Source organism: Hyla sarda, chromosome 2, assembly GCF_029499605.1.
Source record: "Hyla sarda isolate aHylSar1 chromosome 2, aHylSar1.hap1, whole genome shotgun sequence".
Taxonomy (NCBI): Eukaryota; Metazoa; Chordata; class Amphibia; order Anura; family Hylidae; genus Hyla; species Hyla sarda.
In genome coordinates this window covers 48,175,242-48,200,452 of record NC_079190.1, presented here as the reverse complement: position 1 = coordinate 48,200,452, position 25,211 = coordinate 48,175,242, and the positions used below count along the sequence as shown (strand labels likewise).

Here is a 25,211-nt window from a genome sequence, read left to right as displayed (position 1 = left end):
CTTGCACTCCGCAACACCCATCACTTTTATACAGTTAAAAGGCTTAACAGTGACAGCTGAATTCAAAGGAACACGGTCACTGAGAAAACAATCTGAAGATGTGTCTGGGTGATAATAAAAATCCTAATGTTTTATAAGATGAAAGAGAATTGCTAACTCGAACCATTATCCTTCCTTCACAGCACTTGAGAGAATAAGAAAAAGGCGTGCTGTACATCGGATTAATGGCATTGCATCATTTTCTTAAAGGGTTTCACTCACTATTAACATTTATGACTTAATTATTTAAGGGGTTTTCCAGGAATAAGCAAAAATGTTTAACAAGTCTTGTGACTGGCTGACTTAGCGTTTCGACATCACTATGGATGACATGTCATTACACACCCCAACAATGGTGGTTGTTTATAATATATATATATATATATATATATATATATATATATATATATATACATACATAAACTGTATATGTGTGTGTATATATCTAAATTTTATATATTTTTCTAAATAGTCACTGTTCGATTCAAAAACTTTTTATATCTTGTACATCTTGGCCAAACATTTAAAAATATAAATAAATAAATCAATGGGGGCCCCCACACCATCCATAACATAATCCTGTCCGACTGCAGCATATTCTTTGTCCCAGCTGAAGCACAGGTTGGGACGTGGTCCAGTAAGTGAGGGTGGGACTAGCATTTTTCTGTGCTCACTCCTGTCCTGTCAGACTGCAGCGTTAAAACAGAGTGAATGGGGTTGCTGAGCAGCCTGCAGTGACTGGATGAAGAGACCCAGCACAGCAGACTCAGGGAGGAAGAGGAGTCATGCAGAGGTAGGACACTCCCCCTTTCAAAGCACAAAATGACAAACCAAGTGAGCAACAGATAGAAGGTATTTGTGAGAGAAATATAGGTGCTAGACACACAAAAATTAATGTGCGTTAGGTACTGAGTAAAATATAACATTTGTGTTTTTTTTGTGGGATATGACAGGTACTTTTTAATGTTTCACCAGAAAAACACTCCTGTTTTCAATAAATCTGTTTATCTACAACATATTTTATGACCCTACAGTGCAGCCCATAACTGATATTGGGGATCTCAAACTCCTCTGGAGTTTCACTAGATCAAAGTGACTGTTGTGTGCCTGGCCTATTGTGCAACTGTGGTCTCGGAGGGGCTACCCCACTGCCTTCCCTGGTTATATATTATTAATATGGATGAACATGTCACTCTCCGGGTCATAACTGTAATTTGTTGGTTCAAAACACTTGCCATATAACAAATAATAAGTATTCTACCTATCTTGGTTCTCGACACTTAATGAGTTATATTTTACAGAGTTGTCCCTAGAAGTCTCCTCTGTCTGATGGCCAAAATCCATGAGTCTCTTAGCTCAACTCCCACAGAATTATTCTGTCTAATTTCTTTAAAGGGCTACTCCTGTGGAAAACTTTTATTTATTTATTTTATTTATTTTTTTTAATCAACTTGTGCCAAAAAGTTACAGATTTGTAAATCACTTCTATTAAAAAATCTTAATCCTTCCAGTACTTTTTAGGGGCTGTATACTAAAGAGAAATCCAAAAAAAGAAATGTATTTCCTCTGTTGTCATGACCACAGTGCTCTCTGCTGACCTCTGCTGTCCATTTCATGAACTGTCCAGAGCAGGAAAAAAATCCCTATAGCAAACATATGCTGCTCTGGACAGTTCCTAAAATGGACAGCAGTGGTCAGCAGAGAGCATTGTGGTCATGACATCAGAGGAAATACATTTATTTTTTGGATTTCTCTTTAGTATACAGCCCCTAAAAAGTACTGGAAGGATTAAGATTCTTTTAATAGAAGTGATTTACAAATCTGTAAATTTTTGGCACCACTTCATTTTAAAAAAAAATAAATAAATAAAAAAGTTTGCAACTGGAGTACCCCTTTAAATGGGCAGGTAAATTTAAAAAAATAAATTAAATAAATAAATAAAAACGTTTGACATGTTGCATAGACATGTAAAAAGAACAGGTTGGGAAAAGAGCACTCTTAGCCCGTTCTCTTTAAGCTCTGTGCCACATGACCAAGACAAATTAAAAATGTAAGTCTAAGGGATCATCTCAGTGGCTGCCACAGAGAGGAGTAAAAGAAGCACTCAGCCATGCGCTTCTCTCTCTGTTTGGTTGTGGTCTGAGTGTTTAGATCCCGTCCGATCACTAGAACAATCAACTTATGACGTAATGCTAGGAAAGGTTCAAAGTCTTTTTGTTAAAGAGACAGGTACACTTATTTCTCACTTTATGACCTCTCTTGTGGAGGTTTGAGTAGGACCTCATAGTAGGTCCCCCTACTACTGTATAAATGCATTGTTTGCACTGTCTGGTAGCGCCTCCCTACAATACAGGGAGGTACTAGTTGTTCTGTGCTACTCTTTTCCTGTGCCAGTGTTAGCTGCTCCTTTGAACACCAGGGGAGGGCGGCTCCATTTTACTTTTTTTAGGCCCCTGTGTACTGTACAGGACCCTGAAGAAGCTCCTGTCCTCTACATACACAGTGATTTACAGCTCCCAGCAGATCTTTCTTACTTTTATATGTAAAGACTTGCTTTATCTGTATTAGTTATCCATTTTTTTTTTTTTATCATCCTTACTTTTTCCTATTTTTGGATAACATTTTGGGGTTTCAGAACCATAGAGTTATGGTCTCAATATACAATGGTCTCAACCTACAATGGTATTCCTGGAACCAATTCATATTGTAACTTGAGGGACCACTGTATAAAGATTTTCTCTATTATTGGAAGATTCCCGGATATGAGCCCTCTCTCTGACATCTGTATTCTAGATCATCGGGAGATTCCCAGAATCGAGACCCCCCCTCCCCCCCCATGACCTCTGTATGCCCAAATATGGAGGCAATCCCTTCAAGAACTTACAAGTAAATGTTGATCTCTTGGTATGGACAACCAGGCCAATGTTTTTGTTAGACAGTCATGATAAATGAGGTCCAATGTGAGATTTATTTATAGTTGTGCACCAATCTGTCAGGGTGCAACATATTTATCAACTGAGTACACACCCTGATAATTCCATCACAGGGGAAAAACTTTGGCATTAACGTTGATAAATGAGTTTCAAAGAGTTCAGGGGGTTCTTAAAGATAATAATAGGTGTCAATGCATTGATAAAGGTGGCCCATGAATCCAAATACAGCTACCTATATGCATTTTTGGTTTTTGTGAGCATATGTAAGGGTGCCCAGGAGCACATTCTGCTGAACATGACCGTTTCATTGTCTCCAGTCAACTATTTTATGTGTTAGGATGTGTGCCGAATCTTCCCAAACAAAGGAGATTGGGGATGTTAGTTTTCAACATCGGATCCTTTGGTTCTCAAAGAAGATGAGATGCTGCCAGGAGATACGTTTTACAAAAGAAGCCTTAGGATTGTGGAACATCTAAAATCCCATGGATTGCAAGATGAAGAACGACATGGGTTTACTTCAGGGAGATTATGTCACACAAATCTTTTGATAGGGTAAATAAAATCTTAGTTGGCGGAATGGCAGTAGACATCGCTAATCTTGATTTTAGTAAGACTTTTGACACTGTGCAACATAGAAGACTTATCAATAAACTGCAGTCTTTATCCTTGGACTCCCATATTGTTGAGTGGATTAGGCAGTGGCTGAGGGACAGACAGCCAGAGGGTTGTAGTCAATGGAGAATATTAAGAGCAAGGTCTTGTTGCTAGTTGGGACCTCAGGCATCTGTACTGGGACCAATTTTGTTTGAAATTTTTATTAGTGATATTGCAGAAGGTCTTGGTGGTTCGATATTGGTCTTTTTGCTTGTGACACAGAGATATGTAACAGGGTTGGTGCTCCTGGGGGGGATACGTCCAATGGAAAAGAATTTGGGTAAACTACAGTAATGGTCTTTGATGTAATGTCCTTAAACTTTGATTTAATGTCCTTAAAACAAGTCAAAATGAGGCTCAGTATTGTGTGTGGCCTCCACGTGCCTGTATGATCTCCCTACAATGCCTGGGCATGCTCCTGATGAGGTGATGGATGTCCTCCCAACTCCTGGACAGCCTGTGGTGCAACATGGCGTTGGTGGATGGAATGAGACATGATGTCCCAGATGTGCTCAATCGGATTCAGAATAATCTATGTGAAATATCTGTGCACTACTGTGGTAGATGTAACAATGACATTGGCTAACTCTCAAAACTGATATTAAAATTGAGACATTAGCCAGTATATCCTTATATGAAGGACATACCCGAGCCCACACACCAAAGCCAAGGTTTCTCAAGTGGCACGGGACCTAACACTAACCTACCTGTGTGTGATCAGCAAAACCAGGGGCCAGTTGGCAATTACAGCAGTATTAGGTCAGACTCACAGCCCCCTCCCAGGTTACCTCCAGTGTGACTGAGCACACATACAATGGGAGGAGGGAGGCAGACCATAAGCCCCAACCAAGCTGGCTGATATGTTGCCGGCCTCACAGGTGAACCTTAATGCTATCTAAAATGATAATAAAGGCTGCATTAGTATAAACTTTGAACAAATACATTGACGTGGGATCAGATGGTAGAAGGTGCTCAACCCCTGAATGCAGATGTGCATACATACTGGGGGGCAGAGCCTGCGCTTGTGGTCTGTTTCAATGGGCAATCCCCAGCAAAAAATACATACAATGGAGGATGCCTGCAAATGACCACAAGTACCACAATGGCATCCTGCACAAGCTAAAGTATGTCCTTCATATAAGGATATACTGGATAATGTCTCAATTTTAATATCAGTTTTGAGGGTTAGGCAATGTCATTATTACATCTACCACAGTAGTGCACAGATATTCCACGTAGATTATTTTGATTGTTTTACATCCACACCTATATATCTGGTGCAGGATGACATTGTGGTACTTGTGGTCGTTTTTAGGCATCCTCCATTGTATGCATTTTTTGCTGGGGATTGCCCATAGCAACGGACCACAAGCACAGGCTCTGCTCCCCCCTGTATCTATGCACATCTGCATTCAGGGGTTGAGCACCTTCTGCCATCTGAAACCACGTCAATGTATTTGTTTAATCGGATTCAGGTGTGGGGAACGGGCGGGCCAGTCCATAGCATCATTGTCTTCCTCTTGCAGGAACTGCTGACACTCCAGCCACATGAGGTCTAGCATTATCTTGCATTACGAGGAACCCAGGGTCATCCGCACCAGCATATGGTCTCACAAGGAGTCTGAGGATCTCAGGCAGTCAGGCTACCACTGGCAAGCACATAGAGGGCTGCGCGGCCCCCCAAAGATATGCCACCCCACACCATTACTGACCCACTGCCAAACCGGTCATGCTGGAGGATGTTGCAGGCAGCAGAACATTCTCCCTGGTGTCTCCAGACTCTGTCACATGTGCTCAGTGTGAACCTGCTTTCATCTGTGAAGAGCACAGGGCGCCAGTCTTGGTGTTCTCTGGCAAATGTCAAACGTTCTGCACAGTGTTGGGCTGTAAGCACAACCCCAACCTGTGGACGTTGGGCCCTCATACCACCCTCATGGAGTCTGTTTCTTACCGTTTGAGTGGACACATGCATATTTGTATCCTGCTGGAGGTCATTTTGCAGGGCTCTGGCAGTGCTCCTCCGGCTCCTCCTTGCACAAAGGCAGAGGTAGCGGTCCTGCTGCTGGGTTGTTGCCTTTCTAAGGCCTCCTCCACGTCTACTGATGTACTGGCCTGTCTCCTGGTAGCGCCTCCATGCTCTGGACACTACGCTGACAGACACAGCAAACCTTCTTGCCACAGCTCGCATTGATGTGCCATCCTGGATGATCTGCACTACTTGTGTGGGTTGTAGACTCTGTCTCATGCTACCACTAGAGTGAAAGCACTACCAGCATTCAAAAGTGACCAAAACATCAGCCAGAAAGTATAGGAACTGAGAAGTGGTCTGTGGTCACCACCTGCAGAACCACTCCTTTATTGGGGGTGTCTTGCTAATTGCCTATAATTTCCACCTGTTGTCTGTTCCATTTGCACAACAGCATGTGAAATTGTCAATCAGTGTTGCTTCCTGAGTGGACAGTGTGATTTCACAGAAGTGTCATTGACTTGGAGTTACATTGTGATGTTTAAGTGTTCCCTTTATTTTTTTTCAGCAGTGTATTAGAGGGGAAAGGTTTCTGCAGTAATATCGGGAAGTATTACTTTACTGAGACAGTAGTGGATGCATGGAATAGCCTTCCTGCAGATGTGGTAGCTACAAATACAGTGAAGGAGTTTAAGCATGTATGGGATAGACATAAGGCTATCCTTCATATAAGATAGGGCCAGGGACTATTCATAGTATTCAGGATATTGGGCAGACTAGATGGGCCGAATGGTTCTGATCTGCCGACACATTCTATGTTTCCCAACCCGGCCTCTGCAGCTGATGCATGCTGGACATCCTAGTTGAGAAACCATGCCTTTGTCTCCAGTCTTGAATTAAAAAATCATGGAACCTCTTCGGATGATGGTGATTCACTACGGCCTTTGTATAGTCTGGACTGTGATCCTTGAGTGTATGATGTGGTCTTTACATACCTGAAATATGCCATAAAATCTGACTAACCGATATACCCTCTGTGCCTCATACTTCTTATCCCAGCCGAATACAGTGACTAAGCCTTTCTTATATGTTTTTTTTTTCCTTTTCTAGATAAAACCAGCGCTCGGAATCTGACAAAAAAGGTAAGGAGTTTTACCACCTGAAGTATTTGATAAATGTGAGCCATATACATCAGCCGTGAATACGGTAATCTGTCTCAAAGTATTTACAACTTACTACCTGTCATCTTACTCATCTGATAAAAGGAAGGAAATTCATGGTAAAAGTCCACACTGTGTGGTATGCGCCATCCACACCTACCCAGTAATACAGTGTTACGTACTCTGCTAAATCATGAAAGGAATGTCCTATTTTCTATATGATTTACCCTGGAAGTCTCATGACCAATCCATTTGCACCAGCCTCGTAGTAAATTCCAGTTTATAGTGCTGACTCATCATTTGGCCATTTTAAATTGTTCAAGTTCATTTACAAAAAAAGATTTGTTAACAGTCTTAAGGTGACCATGCATTTTCAATACCTGACTGCCAAATTTTGGCAGTCAGTTATCTTTCCTGACCTCCCCATAATGATTGCTCGGCACTGCCAAATGTCCATGTGTCCTCTATGAGGAGGGGAAGGGTAAGCCTCATAGCACACATGGTGACTGTTGTCTACACTTTGCTTTGTGTAGAGAACATCTCACTTTGCAATGTCGCACTCCCTTCTCCTCAGCTCTTAGAGAGTGGAGAGCACTTCAGTGTGTGATTGTCCATAGTTGGCTGAGGCCGCACTCACACACCTCCCTCATCTATGTTCACTGCTTCTCTAACCATGTGACCTGCTCAGCTTTCTAGAGGCAATTCCTCCCGGCAGGTCACACAGGAAACAAGCACAGGAGGTGATGATGGTCTTTTTTAGTTTTCTGCAGCTTCCAGCTCCCCGCACAAACCAGGAAATACCTGGATTTTCAAAGACTGTTTATGGGGGGCTATGGGGTGTCTGATTTTGAAACAAATCAGCTGGGGTGTCTTGTGGAGTCATGGTTAGTGAATATATATATATATAATATATAGTAAAGCAAAGAAAGCAGCACTCCAGTGGTGAGTGGGTGCCTGCTGCAGTTAATCCTGGTCGGGGAACCTTCTAAAAGTGATCTTTGTTCACTTCAAATGGTGCTACGTTTCGGCAACCTCACGTTGCCATTGTCAAGCAAAGAATAACAGCAGTGGTGTAGTTTTATGGCCATGCAGGACCAATTAACGTGTTTACATAATTAAATATATAAGTGTAAAAAAGATGCATATTATATACACAGATCATGTGTAAAGGGAACCAAAATAAACATCTCATACATTAATACATGCCTCCGGGTTCTGATCCTCAAACTAGGGCATAGATTTTAACATTACAGTGCAGTGTTATATTACAGTGCAGGTGTACATCATAATTATGTGAATATACAGTATATATTTGTCTTTAGGCCTGATATATACTTCCTTCTCTAAAGACAGCCATCCAAGCATCCTGACAACTTTCATTGGTCTTGGGAAAAGTTGGAAGGTATACTTGACTTACCTCTCCAGTTCCAATGGTTCCTGCTAGTGTACTTCCTGGTCCCACTTGACATGGACACCCGACAGCCACTTGCTTTAGTCGGTCACTGTTGCGGCAAGTGCTGCAGGAGTTTCTTTGAAAAGAACCAGGATGTACAGAAACCAGCTTGACCCAGGAATGTCTCAGAACAGGGATTAATAGTCAGCATGACTTCTTTTATTATTTAACACCATTCTGAACTGTGAAAAAAAAGAACTATAAACACCATACTATATTATGAGTTAAAGAGATTCTGAGATTAATAATAGTAAAAAATAAAAAAAAATGTGCCCTTAAAGGGGTATTCCAGGAAAAAAACTTTTTTTTTATATATCAACTGGCTCCAGAAAGTTAAACAGATTTGTAAATTACTTCTATAAAAAAAAATCTTAATCCTTTCAGTACTTATGAGCTTCTGAAGTTAAGGTTGTTCTTTTCTGTCTAAGTGCTCTCTGTTGACGCCTGTCTCGGGAAACGCCCAGTTTAGAGGTTTGCTATGGGGATTTGCTTCTAAACTGGGTGTTTCCCAAGAAACGTGTCATCACAGAGCACTTAGACAGAAAAGCAGAGAAGCAAATCCCCATAGCAAACCACTTCTAAACTGGGCGGTTCCCGAGACATGTGTCATCAGAGAGCACTTAGACAGAAAAGAACAACCTTAACTTCAGAAGCTCATAAGTACTGAAAGGATTAAAAAAAAATAATTAATAGAAGTAATTTACGAATCTCAAAGGAACACAAAGCTGGTTCGGCACTGCAAGGATCAGCAAGCCGGACACACGGGCTAGGAAAGAGCAGAGTCTGTATAGCCTGGAGTAGCGGTGGTGCCCTGGTTCCAACAAAGAAGTAAAACTGTGCGAGGATAAGGATCAAAGGAAAAAAACGGCTGACTCACCGACAGGTACTCTTCAGGACTTTCTTCTTTATTGAAAATACTCACAATTACATGGTAGAACGTGAGGAGGGACGGGACAGGGGGTACACCAATCCGGCCGGATTTGTGTCCCCCCATACCCCCCCCCCCCGTCCCGTCCCTCCCCACGTTCTACCATGTAATTGTGAATATTTTCAATAAAAAAAGAAAGTCCTGAAGAGTACCTGTCGGTGAGTCTGCCGTTTTTTTCCTTTGATCCTTATCCTCGCACTAATTTACAAATCTGTTCAACTTTCTGGAGCCAGTTGATATATATATATATATATATATATATATATATATATATATATATATATATTAAAAAAAAAAAATGTTCCTGGATAACCCCTTTAAGCCCAGTCCCACTGCTCATCTTTTTGTGATTGCAGACTAGAAGGACAGCTAAAAAAAAACCTATTGATTTCAATATCACCATGTAGTGCTCCGTTTTGCCTTTTTTTTTTTTTTTTTTTTTTTGGGGGGGGGGGGGTAGGGGGAGGTAGGGGTTCCTGTAATTAAACATCTAATACAAGTTTTCTCTTCAAACTACAGATGATGGGTCCCAGCAGCGGGACACCCTGGCATCAGCTATTTTATAGACAGAAAGAGACTGATTAGTGGGAGACCCCATTAAGGGATGATATACTGCCAGGTATCGCTAGATGTGCAGTCATACCCTTGTCCTGATACTGGAGAGGTCTAAAGATCCTGGTGGCAGCAGTGTAAGGGGGCTGCACTGTATTGGCATATCATAAAAATTGCAAGACAATAGCCTAGGAGCCTTATACTATACCTCTGCCACTTACTAAGTCTTTTGGCTAAAAATGTAAAAATTGTTAACATTTCTGTTATTCTACAACATCTTTGTATGGCCAGATGTAAGCTTATCGTTTCTCTTCTATAGGAATTTGATTCAATGCTTTCTGTGGCAGCTAAAGCTAAACCAGGTCCGAAATTCTTCAGAGACTTGGGGGATAACGGTAAGTCTTTCTCTATTAATGAAACACATCAACACACCGCAAAGTCATTTATTTTACAGCCTTCTAGTGTACATAGAGTTAAAGGGGTACTCCGGTGAAAACCTTTTTTCTTTTAAATCAATTGTTGGCAGAAAGTTAAACATATTTGTAAATTACTTCTATTGAAAAAAATCTTAATCCTTCCTGTACTTATTAGCTGCTGAATACTACACTTTTCTTTTTGGAATGCTCTCTGATGACATCACGAGCACAGTTGTCTCTGCTGACGTTATTATAATAATAATAACGCTTTATTTATTGTTGTCCTTAGTGGGATTTGAACCTAAGTCCCCAGCACTGCAAGGCAGCAGTTCTAACCACTGAGCCACCATGCTGCCCTTAGCATACATCTGCTATGCACGGTTGCTAAAATGGACAGAGATGTCAGCAGAGAGCACTGTGTTCGTGATGTCATCAGTGTTCCAAAAAGAATGGAATTTCCTCTGTTGCATTCAGCAGCTAATAAGTACTGGAAGGATTAAGATTTTTTAATAGAAGTAATTTACAAATATGTTTAACTTTCTGCCATCAGTTGATTTAAAAGTTAAAAGGGTTTCACCGGAGTACCCCTTTAAGCTTTGTGCAGGTGTTAAGTAATACTAATTTAACATCTAACTAATCGGCGATGCATCTTATAGACCAGTGGTCTTCAACCTGTGGACCTCCAGATGTTGCAAAACTACAACTCCCAGCATGCCCGGACAGCCAACGGCTGTCCGGGCATACTGGGAGTTGTAGTTTTGCAACATCTGGAGGTCCGCAGGTCGGAGACCACTGTTATAGACCCAATTGGAAAGGTGGTAGATTGCACTCAGTACACATCTTCTGCTTCACTTCTATGGTAAAGGCATTTTTTTTCTTTGTCTGGTTCTGTGCAACAGTGAAGCATCCTTACTGCATCTCTACGTGGCAGCCAATCTCTGAGCACAGTAGCGCCGGCAATAAAGTTTGCATGTTAAAGGGAATCTATTTGCTTTAGATCATGCTCAGAGTTTAGGTGTCCTAGAGAAGGTGCAGCATACCCGCCTCCCCTATGACCTTCACTACCTAGACTCAATGCTGGAAGAAAAATCCCTGTACATCAATTAGTCAAGGCTGTATGAGGGAGGAGCCATGCATGCTGCGGCTCAGCACTGCCTCCTTGACCGTTGAGCTCTGAGCATCTTTTAGAACTGACAGATTCCCTTCAACATTAAAACCAGGTATTAGCTGCCAAAGTCACATTTTGAACTGATACTTTAGCCACTATCGACACAGGCGCTTTAAAAGGTGAGTACATCGTTGGTGTTTCAGTAAGTATACATGTATGCTACAATTAACTTATGTTTATAAACCTTCATTTTATAGCCTTGGTCCTGAGATTTTGGATCATGAGGCAATTTGATGAAGCACTTAATCCTGTGTTCTCCATGTCGAAGCCTAGAAAACAAACTACGACTTCTAAAACAATTTGTATGTGTAATTTCCTGCTTTTGTTTGCAGCAACTAATCACTGCAGCCTGAGATTATACACAACCACTGCTTATGTGAAGATCGTACACTGCGTACAGAATCATTGGGATCAAGCTGCAGTTAAAGTTCTTCAATCTGTGCGTTCCTATTTAGGTTTCCTTTATTAACATGGATGTTTCATCTCACATCCATGATGTGGCATGTTTTGGGCCCAAGCTCCACCTCTTAAAGGGGTTTTCTACAGTAAGCATACATATTATACTTAGAATAATGTGTGCATTTTGCTGAGTTTCTTTGTTTGCATCATCCCTGCTCCAGTAATCTTGCTGTATGCCTTGATACTATTATGTGTTACTTGCTGTCTTGTGTTATTTAGCCATTAAAGAGTAGCTCCCACCATGTAAAAAAAAAAAAAATGTTTCTGTCCCTGCCTATTGCCCATCTATCCTTAACCCCCTCCCTGTCTTAAATTATTTTTTTTTACTACTTTGGAAATTTCTTTTTGTCTACCTGATAGTGTGCTCACTTACCAGGCAGACTTCCCCAGCAGGCAAAACATCACTGATGCCTGCTGGGGGCTGACTTCCACCCTTAGCTCAGCTATGCTGTGCTCCCGTCGGGAGCGTGCATAGATGAGCGGTTAATAGCACGGCAGGCTGCTCCGGGGTCTCCTCCTTTCTGTTTAGCAGTGTTGTGTTATCCAGGGAGGAGGAGCATAGGAGCATCGCCCACCTGCCGTGTTATTCTACACCGCCGAGACCCGGGACCGAAATATGTGAAATAAGACCTCAGATCAGACTTACCTGTACAGGACATGAACAGTCCTGGAGCATCAGCGCAGCACTGAGATTCAGTGCGCATGCTGCCTCCAGACTATACATGCCGGGGGCGGGGACAGCCAGCACGAGAAGCCAGTGACCCAATGTGCGCAGCCAAGGCGTTCAAAGCGCTCGCTCCCGCCTGTCTGATTGACAGGCAGGAAGCGAGCGCAGGATGACTGAATTCAGACCGAATGCCCAGCCGGGATTGGTCCAAATTCAGCTGTGATGTCACAGCAGTCTTCAGCCGGCCACTAATAGGGAGACCCCCTAGTGGCCAGATTTCAAGAGCAAACTAAAATAATTTAACCACAAAAAAAATAATAGAAGTATTTTCGAGATATGTGTGAATTCGGGTAGAAAAACAGACATGGTGCACATCTACAATCTTGTATAATGATCTGATTGTTTCTCAGCATAATATCAAAAACTAACAGGTTGTTAGTATACATTTTTGATCAAAAAGTACAAGCCCACTCGCCACGTCAAGGCCACCTATTTAGAGTGGGTCCCCAACGTCCCTAGCATAAAATGGCGCAGCACCGGGCGGCGACCACCACCGCCGCGACACCAATGCCCACAGGGTGGAACGACCCACCGAGATATGTTGTAGTACATAAGTACTACAACATATCAAAAAAGAAAAAAAGGTTGATGACAGTGCCCATTTAAAGGTAGTTTGACCCTCTCCTGGGTGCCTCAGGCAGAATACTGAATTTGTTTTTGACACTTGGTATGTTGTCTGGTCTGCAGGAAGTCTAATATCGCTTTATGCAATAACCAGCTATTGTAGGAAGTAATATATCTTGCATATAGACTTATCATTATATGTTATTGTGTTATTATACGGTGACTATAAAAATGTAAAATTATTTAAATTAATTTTTATGAAAAAAAACAAAACAATGGTTAAAAGTTAAGTGTTGCCATATATTTTCCCCTAAAAAGTGTATGTGCCACTTGTACTGGAAAAAAACAAGTAGCTATGTAGCTTTAAATATAAAATGTTGTGGCTGGTGCAACTAGAGGGAAAAAACTCCTCCTTGATATTTCAGATACGGATAAGTTGTATGTAGTATGGGGAAGTATGAAAATGACTCAGGAACTGAGCCCTCTGTATACTCAGCAGGTGCCAGCTGATATATAGGCCGTAGGTAATGGGTCCCAGACCTTTATGGTACACCTCAAAGCCATATATATTGTATAAATAAATTTAAGCTACAAAAATTAATTTTATATGCTGCATAGGTAAATGTGTGACCTATTAAAATTTTATTTTTTCATGCACAATGGACACCACAAACTAACCACATTAAAAGTGATCCCCCACACAGCTCCAAAGATAAGAAAATAAAAAGTTATAGGGGTCAGAATACGGGGGTGCATACAGTGGAGATTGTGGCACCACTCAGTTTATGCAACTCGTTTTGATTGTTTGTGGGACTTGTGTGGACAGTCAGGCATCTAAGGGACCCTCGTTGGTGTGGTAGGTACAGGTTTTCAAGGTGGGACCAAGACAATTATGGCATATTAACCCCTTAAGGACGCAGCCCTTTTTCACCTTAAGGACTGAGCCCTTTTTCGCAATTCTGACCACCGTCACTTTACAAATTAATAACGTGAAAGCGCTTTTACCGAATATTCTGATTCTGAGATTGTTTTTTCGTGACATATTCTAATTTATTTTGGTGGTAAATTTTCGGCGTTAATTGCATCCTTTTTTGGTGAAAAATCCCCAAATTTCATGAAAATTTTGCATTTTTCTAACTTTGAAGCTCTCTGCTTGTAAGGAAAATGGATATTCCAAATAAATTTTATTTTTCTTCACAAACACAATATGTCCACTTTATGTTGGCATCATAAAATGGACATACTTTTGCTTATTGAAAAAATTAGAGGGCTTCAAAGTAGAGCAGCAATTTTCAAAAATGTCATGAAAATTGCTAAATCTGAAGGGACAGATGTTACAGAACTACAACTCCCAGCATGCCTGGGCAGTCGAGGCATGCTGAGAGTTGTAGTTTGGCAACATCTGGAGGGCTACTGTTTGGGCACCACTGTAACAGTGGTCTCCAAACTGTGACCCTCCAGATGTTGCAAAACTACAACTCCCAGCATGCCCAGACAGCCTTTGGCTCTCTGGGCATGCTGGGAGTTGCAGTTTGGCCCCCCTAGTGGTTGCCACAGTAAAGATCGATTTACTTTCACTTTCAATTCCCCCCCCCCCCCCCCCCCCACTGTCGATTCCCTACCTGATCAGGATCCTGCAGGCTCCAGCGAAGATCCCAGGTCCCCAGGCATCTTCTCCTGCAGGTACGGCCTCCATCTTCTTCCCAGAGCCCCTCGACATCCAGGGGCGGGGAGAACGGGGGGTTGCCATGGCAACCCCCTGTCCTGCGCTGCCATTGGTCAGAACTCCGTTCTGAGTAATGGCAGGGGATAGGAGTAGATCGCAGCTTTGCAATCTCACTCCTATCCTTTAGGCTGATCGGGGGTGTTGCTGACAACTCCGATCAGCCCTATTTTCCAGGTGATCGGGTCACCAGAGACCCGATCAGCCCGGAATTGGAGAAAATCGCATGTCTGAATTGACATGCGATTTTCTCCGTTCGCCGACATGGGGGGGGGGGGGGTCTCAGAACCCCCCTGGGCGAGGTGCCAGGGTGCCTGCTGAATGATTTCAGCAGGCATCCGGCTCCGGTCCCCAACCATCTAGCGGTGGGGACCGGATTTCCCACGGGCGTATGGATACGCCCTCGGTCCTTAAGAACTCTGAATGCAGGGCGTATCCATACGCCCTACGTCCTGAAGAGGTTAAGTAGAGATGAGCGAACTTACAGTAAGTTCGATTCGTCACGAACTTCTCGGCTCGGCAGTTGATGACTTTTCCTGCATAAATGAGTTCAGCTTTCAGGTGCTCCGGTGGGCTGGAAAAGGTGGATACAGTCCTAGGAGACTCTTTTCTAGGACTGTATCCACCTTTTCCAGCCCACCGGAGCACCTGAAAGCTGAACTAATTCATGCAGGAAAAGGCATCAACTGCCGAGCCGAGAAGTTCGTGACGAATCGAATTTACTGTAAGTTCGCTCCTCTCTAATATTAAGTAAATGGGCCATAAATCTTTGAGATGGGGATATAAGTCAGTGACCTGCAGTAAGAGTGGATGCCCTGATGTAAGAGACTGTATGCAGTCTACCAGACCGAAGCAAAAACAGTTAATACTCAGAAGCCTATGTAAGAGAATAGGCCATCATTATCGTACGGGTTATCGGCTCAGCCCCTTTCTTTTACCCATCTGCACATTTGTAAATTTCACACTAAGAAAGGTCAGAAATTAGTCAGCAATCTATAGATAAATGCGGTGTCAGCTTACTCCTCACTAATCCTGTAATTATAAAATATATCTGCAAGGCAAGTTATTTCCCAGAGAGAACATTTCCTTTCTCTTGGAAAAAGCAATCTTTGTTGTCAGTTAATACACATAGTGTAAATGGACCCCAGCACCTTCCCCTTACTGTACGGAGCCTTCTGTCCAATGCCTCAACTAAAACACCGTATTTTTCGTCATAGAAGACGCACCTAATTTTATAGGATAAAAATCTAGAAAAAGATTCTGAACCAAATACAATGTACAAGTATAGGACAGTGATCTTCAACCTGCGGACCTTCAGATGTTGCAAAACTACAACTCCCAGCATGCCCGGACAGCCGTTGGCTGTCCGGGCATGCTGGGAGTTGTAGTTTTGCAACATCTGGAGGTCCACAGGTTGAAGACCACTGCTTTAGTGCTTCCCTTTCCTGAACCTGTGCGGCCATGTCCAATGCTGGCTCAACGGAGGGTGAAGGTTCCTCAGAGACAACTATGTCGCAGGATAGTATTGAGCAGCCCCGGAGGCGTCGCTGCTTTCACCAAAAACATTTTTTTAATGTATTTTGACGCCTTTACATTTTCTGACATTGCCAAGTGTGTTTTCCATGTGCAAAATTTCTTGGCGGCGATTTGCGCCCCCAAAAAAACGGGATTTGTGCCATAGATCGATTGGCGCAAATGATGAATTACTGACTAAAGTTAAAATCACACACAGGACCCTGTGATTTTGAGAAAGTTGTAGAAATGACAGTGGAGAAGATGCGCCAAACTTTGGCGCAAAAAGACACTGCACCGAAATATTGCACCAAAGTTGTGTTAAAAGAAACACATAAATCCATTGATAAATACCCCCCTATGTGCTAGTGGGAGAAGGCAGAGAAGAACCACTTTACATTTAGGCCTATAAGGGAAAGTGTACTTCATAGAAAGAGAACCTGCATTCAGAGATTCTCTGCTATGCCCCCATATCAAATGGAATTCTTGCGACTAGAGATGAGCGAACTTACAGTAAATTCGATTCGTCACAAACTTCTCAGCTCGGCGGTTGCTGACTTTTCCTGCATAAATTAGTTCAGCTTTCCGGTGCTCCGGTGGGCTGGAAAAGGTGGATACAGTCCTAGGAAAGAGTCTCCTAGGACTGTATCCACCTTTTCCAGCCCACTGGAGCATCGGAAAGATGAACTAATTTATGCAGGAAAAGTCAGCAACCGCCGAGCTGAGAAGTTCGTGACTAGAGATGAGCGAACTTACAGTAAATTTGATTCGTCACAAACGTCTCGGCTTGGCAGTTGATAACTTATCCTGCATAAATTAGTTCAGCTTTCAGGTGCTCCGGTGGGCTGGAAAAGGTGGATACAGTTCTAGGAGACTCTCTCCTAGGAATGTATCCACCTTTTCCAGCCCAACGGAGCACCTGAAAGCTGAACTAATTTATGCAGGATAAGTCATCAACTGCCAAGCCGAGAAGTTCGTGACGAATAGAATTCACTGTAAGTTCGCTCATCTCTACTTGCGACTGTCGGGCCGTGCTTGCAGACCATTGTGGGTCCTAACACGGCCCCATTCACTTATTTAAGCTGCAATGCATCACAGTCACTGCAGTGCAACTCTGCAATCCATGATGGCTCCCACTGAAAACCACTGATAGGAATGTGTACGATGGTTAACACCTTCAGGTACCAGACAGTATTACTGATCCAGTTACTGCAGGTGGTGGCACAGTCACTGATAACCCCCCGTCTGTGGGCAGTATAAATAAGTCACGAAGACCTTGGTTACGGCAAAGCATTACTGTACCCAATTACTGTACTTTTTGTCTATGTACAGCATAGGCACAAAATTGTCAATCAGCAACCGGTGGGTGGGGGGTAGTGGCAACTCATAAAGGGCTACCTGGACTACTGAGTATGGGCTTCATAATGGGTTAGGACTACTTTTCTGCACTCCCCATGTCCTGGATACAAACAGTAGTATTCTTAAGTATTAAGAAGGGTTGCATAAATACGTTGTAGTAGTCGGAATATAATGTCCTTAGTCTATAGTGCACTTGGTGCATATGGTCACACTAACTGTAAATGAAGTAATTGCATTAAGCTGTTCCTGTCCAGGACTTTGTCAGGTGCTTCTAGGGTCCGGGGGGTCTGCACTACTCTAAGGATTCCTAAACTATATGTCGCTGTGCTGTGTAAACCCACATTCCTGCTGCAGATTGGGCAGTGCTGACATCTCATCAAAGGGCATTATGGTTACTGCATTTTTATTGTGTCCTGCCCCATACAAGTAAAAATATACAAATCACAGCACTTCTGCTTCACTGTTTGTTTTACAGAATGCTTTCCTATATAATGGCAGTGAAATCGGGTGTATCTTTATCAAAGACTTTTCACAGTCTTATTAGGATTACTTTTTGCCTTTTTAAATGTATTAAAACAGACAAGAATGTGTGCTGTATAGCCTAGCATGGCAGATGTGCCTAGTTATATACCAACTATACACCATAACATTAAAACCACTGACGGAATGGGAAAAACACTGATTATCTCATGACAACAGCATCTGTCAGGGGTGGTAGACAGTAAGTGAACAGTCAGTTCTTGGAGTTGATGTCTTGGCAGCAGAAAAAATGGGCAAGAGTAAGGATCTGAGCTGTGACAAGGGCCAAATTGTGACGGCTAGACTGATTCAGAGCTTCTACAAAAAAAAGCAGGTTTTATGAAGTTTTTCCCATTTGTAGTGGTTAGAACCTACCAAAAGTGGTCCAAGGCAGGACAACTGGTGGGCCAGTGACAGCAACAAAGGATCAGTAATAACCTTAAGTGCTTAAAAGGTTTCTGGGGGCTATGATAGTAGTCACAACACATAGGGTATCTCAGCCTGAGGCTCCATAGCTGTAGAATGGTGATGTCCCCATGCTGACTCCTGTCCACTGTCATAAGCACCTACAATGAGCTCACGAGCATCATTACTGGATCATGGGAAATAGAAGAAGCTGGGCTGGTCTAATGAATCATGTTTTTGTTTACATCATGTGGACAGCCAGGTGTGTGTACATGACTTACCTGTAGAAGAGAAGGCACCAGGATGCACTATGAGAAAAAGATAAGCTGCAGGAGGCAGCGTCATGCTCTTGGGGCCTAGAATTTATGTGGATGTGACATGTACCACCTACCTAAACATTGTACAGGCCAATTCCAACCCCCATCCTTGGCAGCAATATTACTTAATGGCAGTAGCCTCTTTTAGCACGATACTGCCCTGGACATATTGCAAAAAATTCTAAAATAGAGAACATAACAAAGAGTTCAAGGTGTTGACTTGCCTTCCAAATAGTCTTTAGCATGTGCCAGAAAAACATGTCCAATATGTGGAGACCTCACCTCACAACTTACAGGACTTGGATCTGCTGCTAACATCTTGGTGGTACCATATACAATTGGATACCTTCAGGCTATCTTGTTGAGTCTAAGTCTCGAGTAGTCAGAGCTGTTTTGGTGGCACACGAGGGACCTAATATTTGGCAAGTGGTTTTAATATTTTAGCTGATTGGTGTATACTGTTAAATACTCTAGCACATCCAGGCAGACAAGATAGTCAGAAGCCTAGGAATGCAAACCAGTTGGTTGTCACCCATGGATTGCCAATTTTACAATGCTGCTGCTTCCTCTAAGATCCCATTCACACTTCCTTTTGCTACCAGAAGTACTATTAGCATCCACCCTTTGTGCCAGAGACTGATGGGTTTCCTTTATCTATTAATTTGGCTCAATGTAAACGGAAGTAAATGGGGTTTACGTTTTTGTAAGCGGTGTTTAAACATGCCACAGCGAAATGTCTTCTGTACTGTATAAGCTTCTATCGAGTGATTAATCCCCCTACTGCCTGTTAGGCTTTGCAATGTGTTTCAAGGTATTCAAACACATAAGGAATGAAAGGACACTGCCTCTTCTCAGCCCCCTCCATGGTGTATAATCTTGTGCTGACTACCACTGTGTGTGCCAAAATCTCGACCTGAACCACACTAGTATATTCTAACCTTGCAGTTCGTGAAGTCGAAAGAAATCGCCTTGTGAAAATGACACATTGAATAGAGAGGGAAAAATCTTGTTTTTGGCAAAAGACCTATTTGTGTTATCGTTGTGATCAAGTGACCTGACAGGCTTACTTGTTTTCAATAGCCACATGGGATTCTGGACAGGTGACTCTCCACTCTTCTTTGGCTCTTGAAGGGCTTGAAATACTTTGATCTATTTAACATAAGAGAAGTCTTAAAGACACACTGTCACCAGATTTGTGCTGCCCTATCCGAGGTGAGGGGGACCCAGAGTGAATCCCTATTTTATATTTTTCTGTAGATATGTACAACTAAAATTGTAAGGGTAGGTCACACGTGCCATATTTTGCTGAATATTTTTCTGCAACTGATTTTGGGCAGGAAACACGCAGCAGCAAAATATGCAGCAAAATACTGTACGAGTGACCCTAGCCTAAATCAAAGCAGACTACAGAGGGGAACTGCACCAGTGGGTGACATTGCCTTTACCTCTCTTGGCTAGATGTCATCTGGTCAAAATACTGAGCTTTTCCAAGTTATTATACCCTTTGCAGACGATTCTAGTATTACTAAAGCATCGGAACGTAATCTTCTGACGTCTGCATTTACAAATTTTATTTGGGCGTATAAAAGTCCTCACTTATCCTTGACGAAGTTAATGCTGCCTAAGGAAAAGGGAGGGTGTGTTTCCCAGACATTAGACATTACATTTTAGCCTGTCTCTACCGTCCTAGTTTAGACTGAGGAATAGTAATTGCTATTGGAATTGGAGGCTGGTATGTTTGGTCCATGGTTGTTGCCAACTCTCCTCCACACAACCTTTTAGAGCCATGCCGAAGGATTTGAGAGGCAGCCTTCTCTTGCATGATTCTGTCGCAGCATGGAAGGCTTGTTGTATGCTTATAGGGCTTCCCTTCATGTTAAGCAAACACGTGCTCCTGTGGACACATCCTGAGTTTACATTGGCCAGAGAAAATCCCATGTTTGATCGGTGGAGGGAAGCCGGGATATTGACTTTATGCCATCGTTTGCCTCTGAGCCCTTCTATCTTACCTTTCCAGATCTTTTTAACCTCCATGGTTGGGAAGCCAGGTCACTTTCTACCATATGGCCAGGTTATGGCCCTCCTGCAACCTAGACTGGGCAGCTTATCCAAGGAATTTGCTACTACTTCCTTTAAAACTTTTGTTCTTGTATGCATTTGTACTCTTTCTTGTCTCTATAGACACGTGAAACGTAGGGAGCCTTAATCGGTGTGCACTTCCCTGTTTAGTTATTGTTGACTCTGCAGATCCTCGAGGGTTGGGACAAGGTCAACTCAATTCAAGATCATTCATCATGCCGTTTATGGCTTTACTTTCCCTCACACGCCAGACAGGCCGGAGAGAATTGAGGATTGTCCTAATTGTTGGGAACATGGGACTGACCATCTTTATGGACTAGTGACCTGTCCCCTTACTCATAGATTCTGGACTTAATAATTTGCCCTTATTAGCCATCAATTAAATGTTACTCTACCTGTTGGCTCGAAACTTATCCTGTTGCATATAAAGCCAGATGACACTATAGTGGCAAAATGTTGCCTGCTTAACCACAGGCTGGTGGCTGATAACCTGTTAAAGCACCTCTGTGGTGGTCAGCATAAGAGATACTTTATAGACATGGCTGAATTGACTCATATGAAGGAAAAGTTGGCCAAGGTTTTTTTTTTTTTTTAGAAACTGGCAGACGTTTATAGTAACCTTTCTTAGTGATTCCGAGAGAGCTCAGGTGGTGGGGTCTTTTCTGGATACGACCTGGTATTTAAATAGAGGTCTAGCGGGTTCTCTGGGGAGGCTTCAAATCCCCTGGGGAGATGGGGATCTCTTTTGATGGACTAGTGTGCACCATGCTTGCTTGTAAACAGTGTACTTTTCATGTTTCTATTGCTTTTTTTTCGATACTCAACTGTCATATGCCTAGTACATGGACTCATGTGTTGTCTTGTCTTATAGATAGCCATTCCAATTAATTTGGGGGGGGGGGGGGGGAGTCTGTTTTGCTGGTTTTAGTTTTGGTTTGTATTCTTATTGTCTTAGTTTCTTTACCTCTGTACCAGTGGCTACAATTCCATGATGATTTGTTCAGGGGGTTGTCCCAACTTATTGTTATGACCTGTAAATTTTCAAAATGAATAAAAATATTCTTAAATAAAAGACTGCTGAGTGAGCATGCACCCAGTAGTCTGCGATATTCATGAGTGTATTTTTCAGCCCACCCTCTACTGAGTTCTGTCACTACTGGTCACAGACATAATGGGGGGTGTGGGTGGGTTCAAAGCGGCCACTAATTGTGCGCGCTCGCTCAATAGACGGCTGTGATTTATTTAGCTGTACAGAGAAATGTCAAACTGTGTTTCACTTCAGGTGAATAGCGCAGCATAAATCTAGTGACCTATTCCCTGTAAATATTGCAACGTTAATGTAAATCCCTGCACTTTCCCTAACTCTTCATACTCTCATATTGCTGGGACGCTAAGCTATAGGGTGTTATATGAAGGGTTCTGGCTCTTACTGGAGCAGGAAGGGAAGGCCTGGGCCAAAAGGGGATATAGTTGCTTTAATATTGTACTTGTTTTTGTCAGTCTATATTCTGGACATAACACCCAGATTTTCTGCTGAATCAAATTTACTTCATAGTAGATACTATGGTGTTGTAACTTTGGTTTAGTAGAACCACTGGGGATCTAGAATATGTATAATAAAATACTTGTACCATACGTCTGTCTATTCACGTAGCATTAAAGGGGTTGTCCAGGACTAGAAAAACAGCACCACTTATGTCCACAGGTCATGTGTACTACTACAGCTTAGTCCCATTCTTGCATTTGTGCAAAAAATTAAGCTTAATGCATCTAATTGTTTTCAAAGGTAATTCATGTGGGATGATGTGGACTGTGGGATGATGTGGACGGTGGCGTGTATATTTTTTTGCTGTCTATTTCAAATACCCTGAAATGAATGTCACTTATTCCACATATGTTTATTGGTAAATACATAAAGCGTGTCAGAAGTCCAAGATGCAGATTAGCCCCTTCAAATAGGACTAATCTGAATCCAAAGCAGGCACAAAATATATGGACCAAAATGCTTATATATTAGCAGAAATCTTACAGGGGTACTCCGCTGCTCAGCGTTTGGATCAAACTGTTCCGAATGCTCAAGCCTGTGTCGGGAGCTTGTGACATCATAGCCCCGCCCCCTCATGACTTCACGCCCCACCCCCTCAATCCCGCCGCTGGATCTAGCATTCGGAACAGTTTCTTCCAAACGCTGAGCAGCAGAGTACCACTTTAAGCTACTCTCCGAATTGATGCCATGTATTTTGTGCAGTATATTTCCAACAAATACGCTGCGTACGCATACCCTAAGGCGTGAATTGGCCGAAATCCATGGCAGATCCACTGCTAAAGGGCACTACAGTTTGCTTTCATGAGCCCTGATAGGCGTTATTTTTTTTTTTTTTCGGGTTTACCTGCAGGCCCACTTAACATTTTTAGGTCTTTTCATGTAGATAGGAGATGGATATCTATATAAACAGTGCGTATTCTAAGGGAATAGTGAAAGTGTGTTGCGGGAAAGATTTAGTGCAGACGTCTTAATAAAACAAATACATGTAACTCTGTTTAATTGGGTAAAAAAAAATAAAAAGCTTAAAACAGATGCTGACATTCTAGCAAAAAGAAAAAAAAAAATATCACGCTCAGTGCACTACAAACATATGGGCCGATTTTGCACGGTCTGAGCCTTACCGATGACACAATGAAAAATGTCAAACTTATCTGCTCTGCCATTATTTGTGTAAATGTGACAAGGTAACATAAACTGCAATGTCATCAATAAGAATGGTCTGGAATGTCTGCTGTGCTGCATGCTATGGTACTATTACTGCTGTCTTACCATGTCCCTGTTCTTCTCCTCAGGGCTCATCTCATACACAGAGTACCTGTTTCTTCTCACCATTCTAACAAGTAGGTATTGACCATTGTTTTGTGGGACAACAATACATGGATGCTTTCTCTGTCTGTTCACTCTGCAAACTTTTATTATCAAAATGGTTATCTAGTATGAAATAAATCACTGTCAGGCTGCATTCACACCACGTTTTTGCAATACAGTTCCCGTATACTTTTTCAATGTGAGAACCGTATTGAAAACCGTATGCATTAACTCTCCATTGAAAACCGTATGCCAAAAGATGCATCAGGTTGCGTCGGTTTTGCACCTCATCCGGTTTTGTACAGTTTTTTTTACCTGTACCCAAATCTGGAGTCTACCACGCTTTTTGGTCCGGGTGAAAAACTGCATTAAACCGTATACGGTTTTTTTTTAACATGGGAGTCAATGGGAACCATACAGAACCGTATGTACATACGGTTCCATCTGGTTTTCACCATACGGTTTTTCTTGGAATTTCAATCAAACAAGTGAAACTTTATTCAAAATGGAGTGAAAAGTTAAAAACATATACGTTTTTTTCTTACAAAACGGATGCAACCGGACATCATTTTGCAAACCGTATACGGTTTTTAACTGTATACGGGTTGAAATGTGTACACATGTTATGATACAGTTTAGTCAGGTTTTGAGGAATCCGTTTTTCAAAAACCTGATACGGGAACTGTATTGCAAAAATGTGGTGTGAATGCACCTTAGACAATCAGGAAAGTAGGTATTAACCCCCAACTACCCTAGACCACCAGGGATGTAGGCTTTAACTGTTCCACTGCCCTAGACCACCAGGAATGTAGGCTTTAACTGTTCAACTGCCCTAGACCACCAGGGAAGCAGTCACTGCTCCACTACTTTAAACAATCAGGAACACCCAACTACTCTAGACCACTAGGGAAACAGATATTATCTGCAACACTGCCCTAGACAACCAGGGACGTGTGCATTGAATCTTCCACTACCTTAGATCACCATAGAACAGTATTTCCCGACCAGTGTGCCTCCAGCTGTTGCAAAACTTCAACTCCCAGCATGCCCGGACAGCCGTTGGCTGTCCGGGCATGCTGGGAGTTGAAGTTTTGCAACAGCTGGAGGCACACTGGTCGGGAAACACTGCCATAGGAAATTGTAAATAAGTCATGTATTTTTAATCATGAGAATTTGTTACCCACTATTCTTTGCTCACAAAAAAGAAATCACTATATGCAGATTTTTTGCATCAAATAATGACAAGCAAATTCAATATTGGAAATTTCTGTAATAATCATAAATGGCAAATAACAGAAGCTTCAGGTGATGACAATATTAATGCCGACACTGAGAATGTTTGTATTTTTCTTGACTTGTACAAAAAATTCAGGTAGTCCTAGAGGCATACTGTATATTAGGCTGCTTTCACACTATAAAATTCA

The 25,211-nt window shown here is 42.3% G+C and overlaps 1 protein-coding gene across 1 annotated transcript in view; it reads left to right on the top strand.

Annotated features, from left to right (window-relative positions):
* MICU2 (mitochondrial calcium uptake 2) overlaps window positions 1–25,211 on the top strand; it is a 269,219-nt gene that overhangs the window by 176,646 nt on the left and 67,362 nt on the right. The window contains exons 3-5 of the mRNA XM_056561738.1: window positions 6,703–6,734; window positions 10,005–10,080; window positions 23,772–23,819. Coding sequence (XP_056417713.1) covers window positions 6,703–6,734; window positions 10,005–10,080; window positions 23,772–23,819 — 156 coding nt within the window. The remainder of the gene's footprint in view (window positions 1–6,702; window positions 6,735–10,004; window positions 10,081–23,771; window positions 23,820–25,211) is intronic.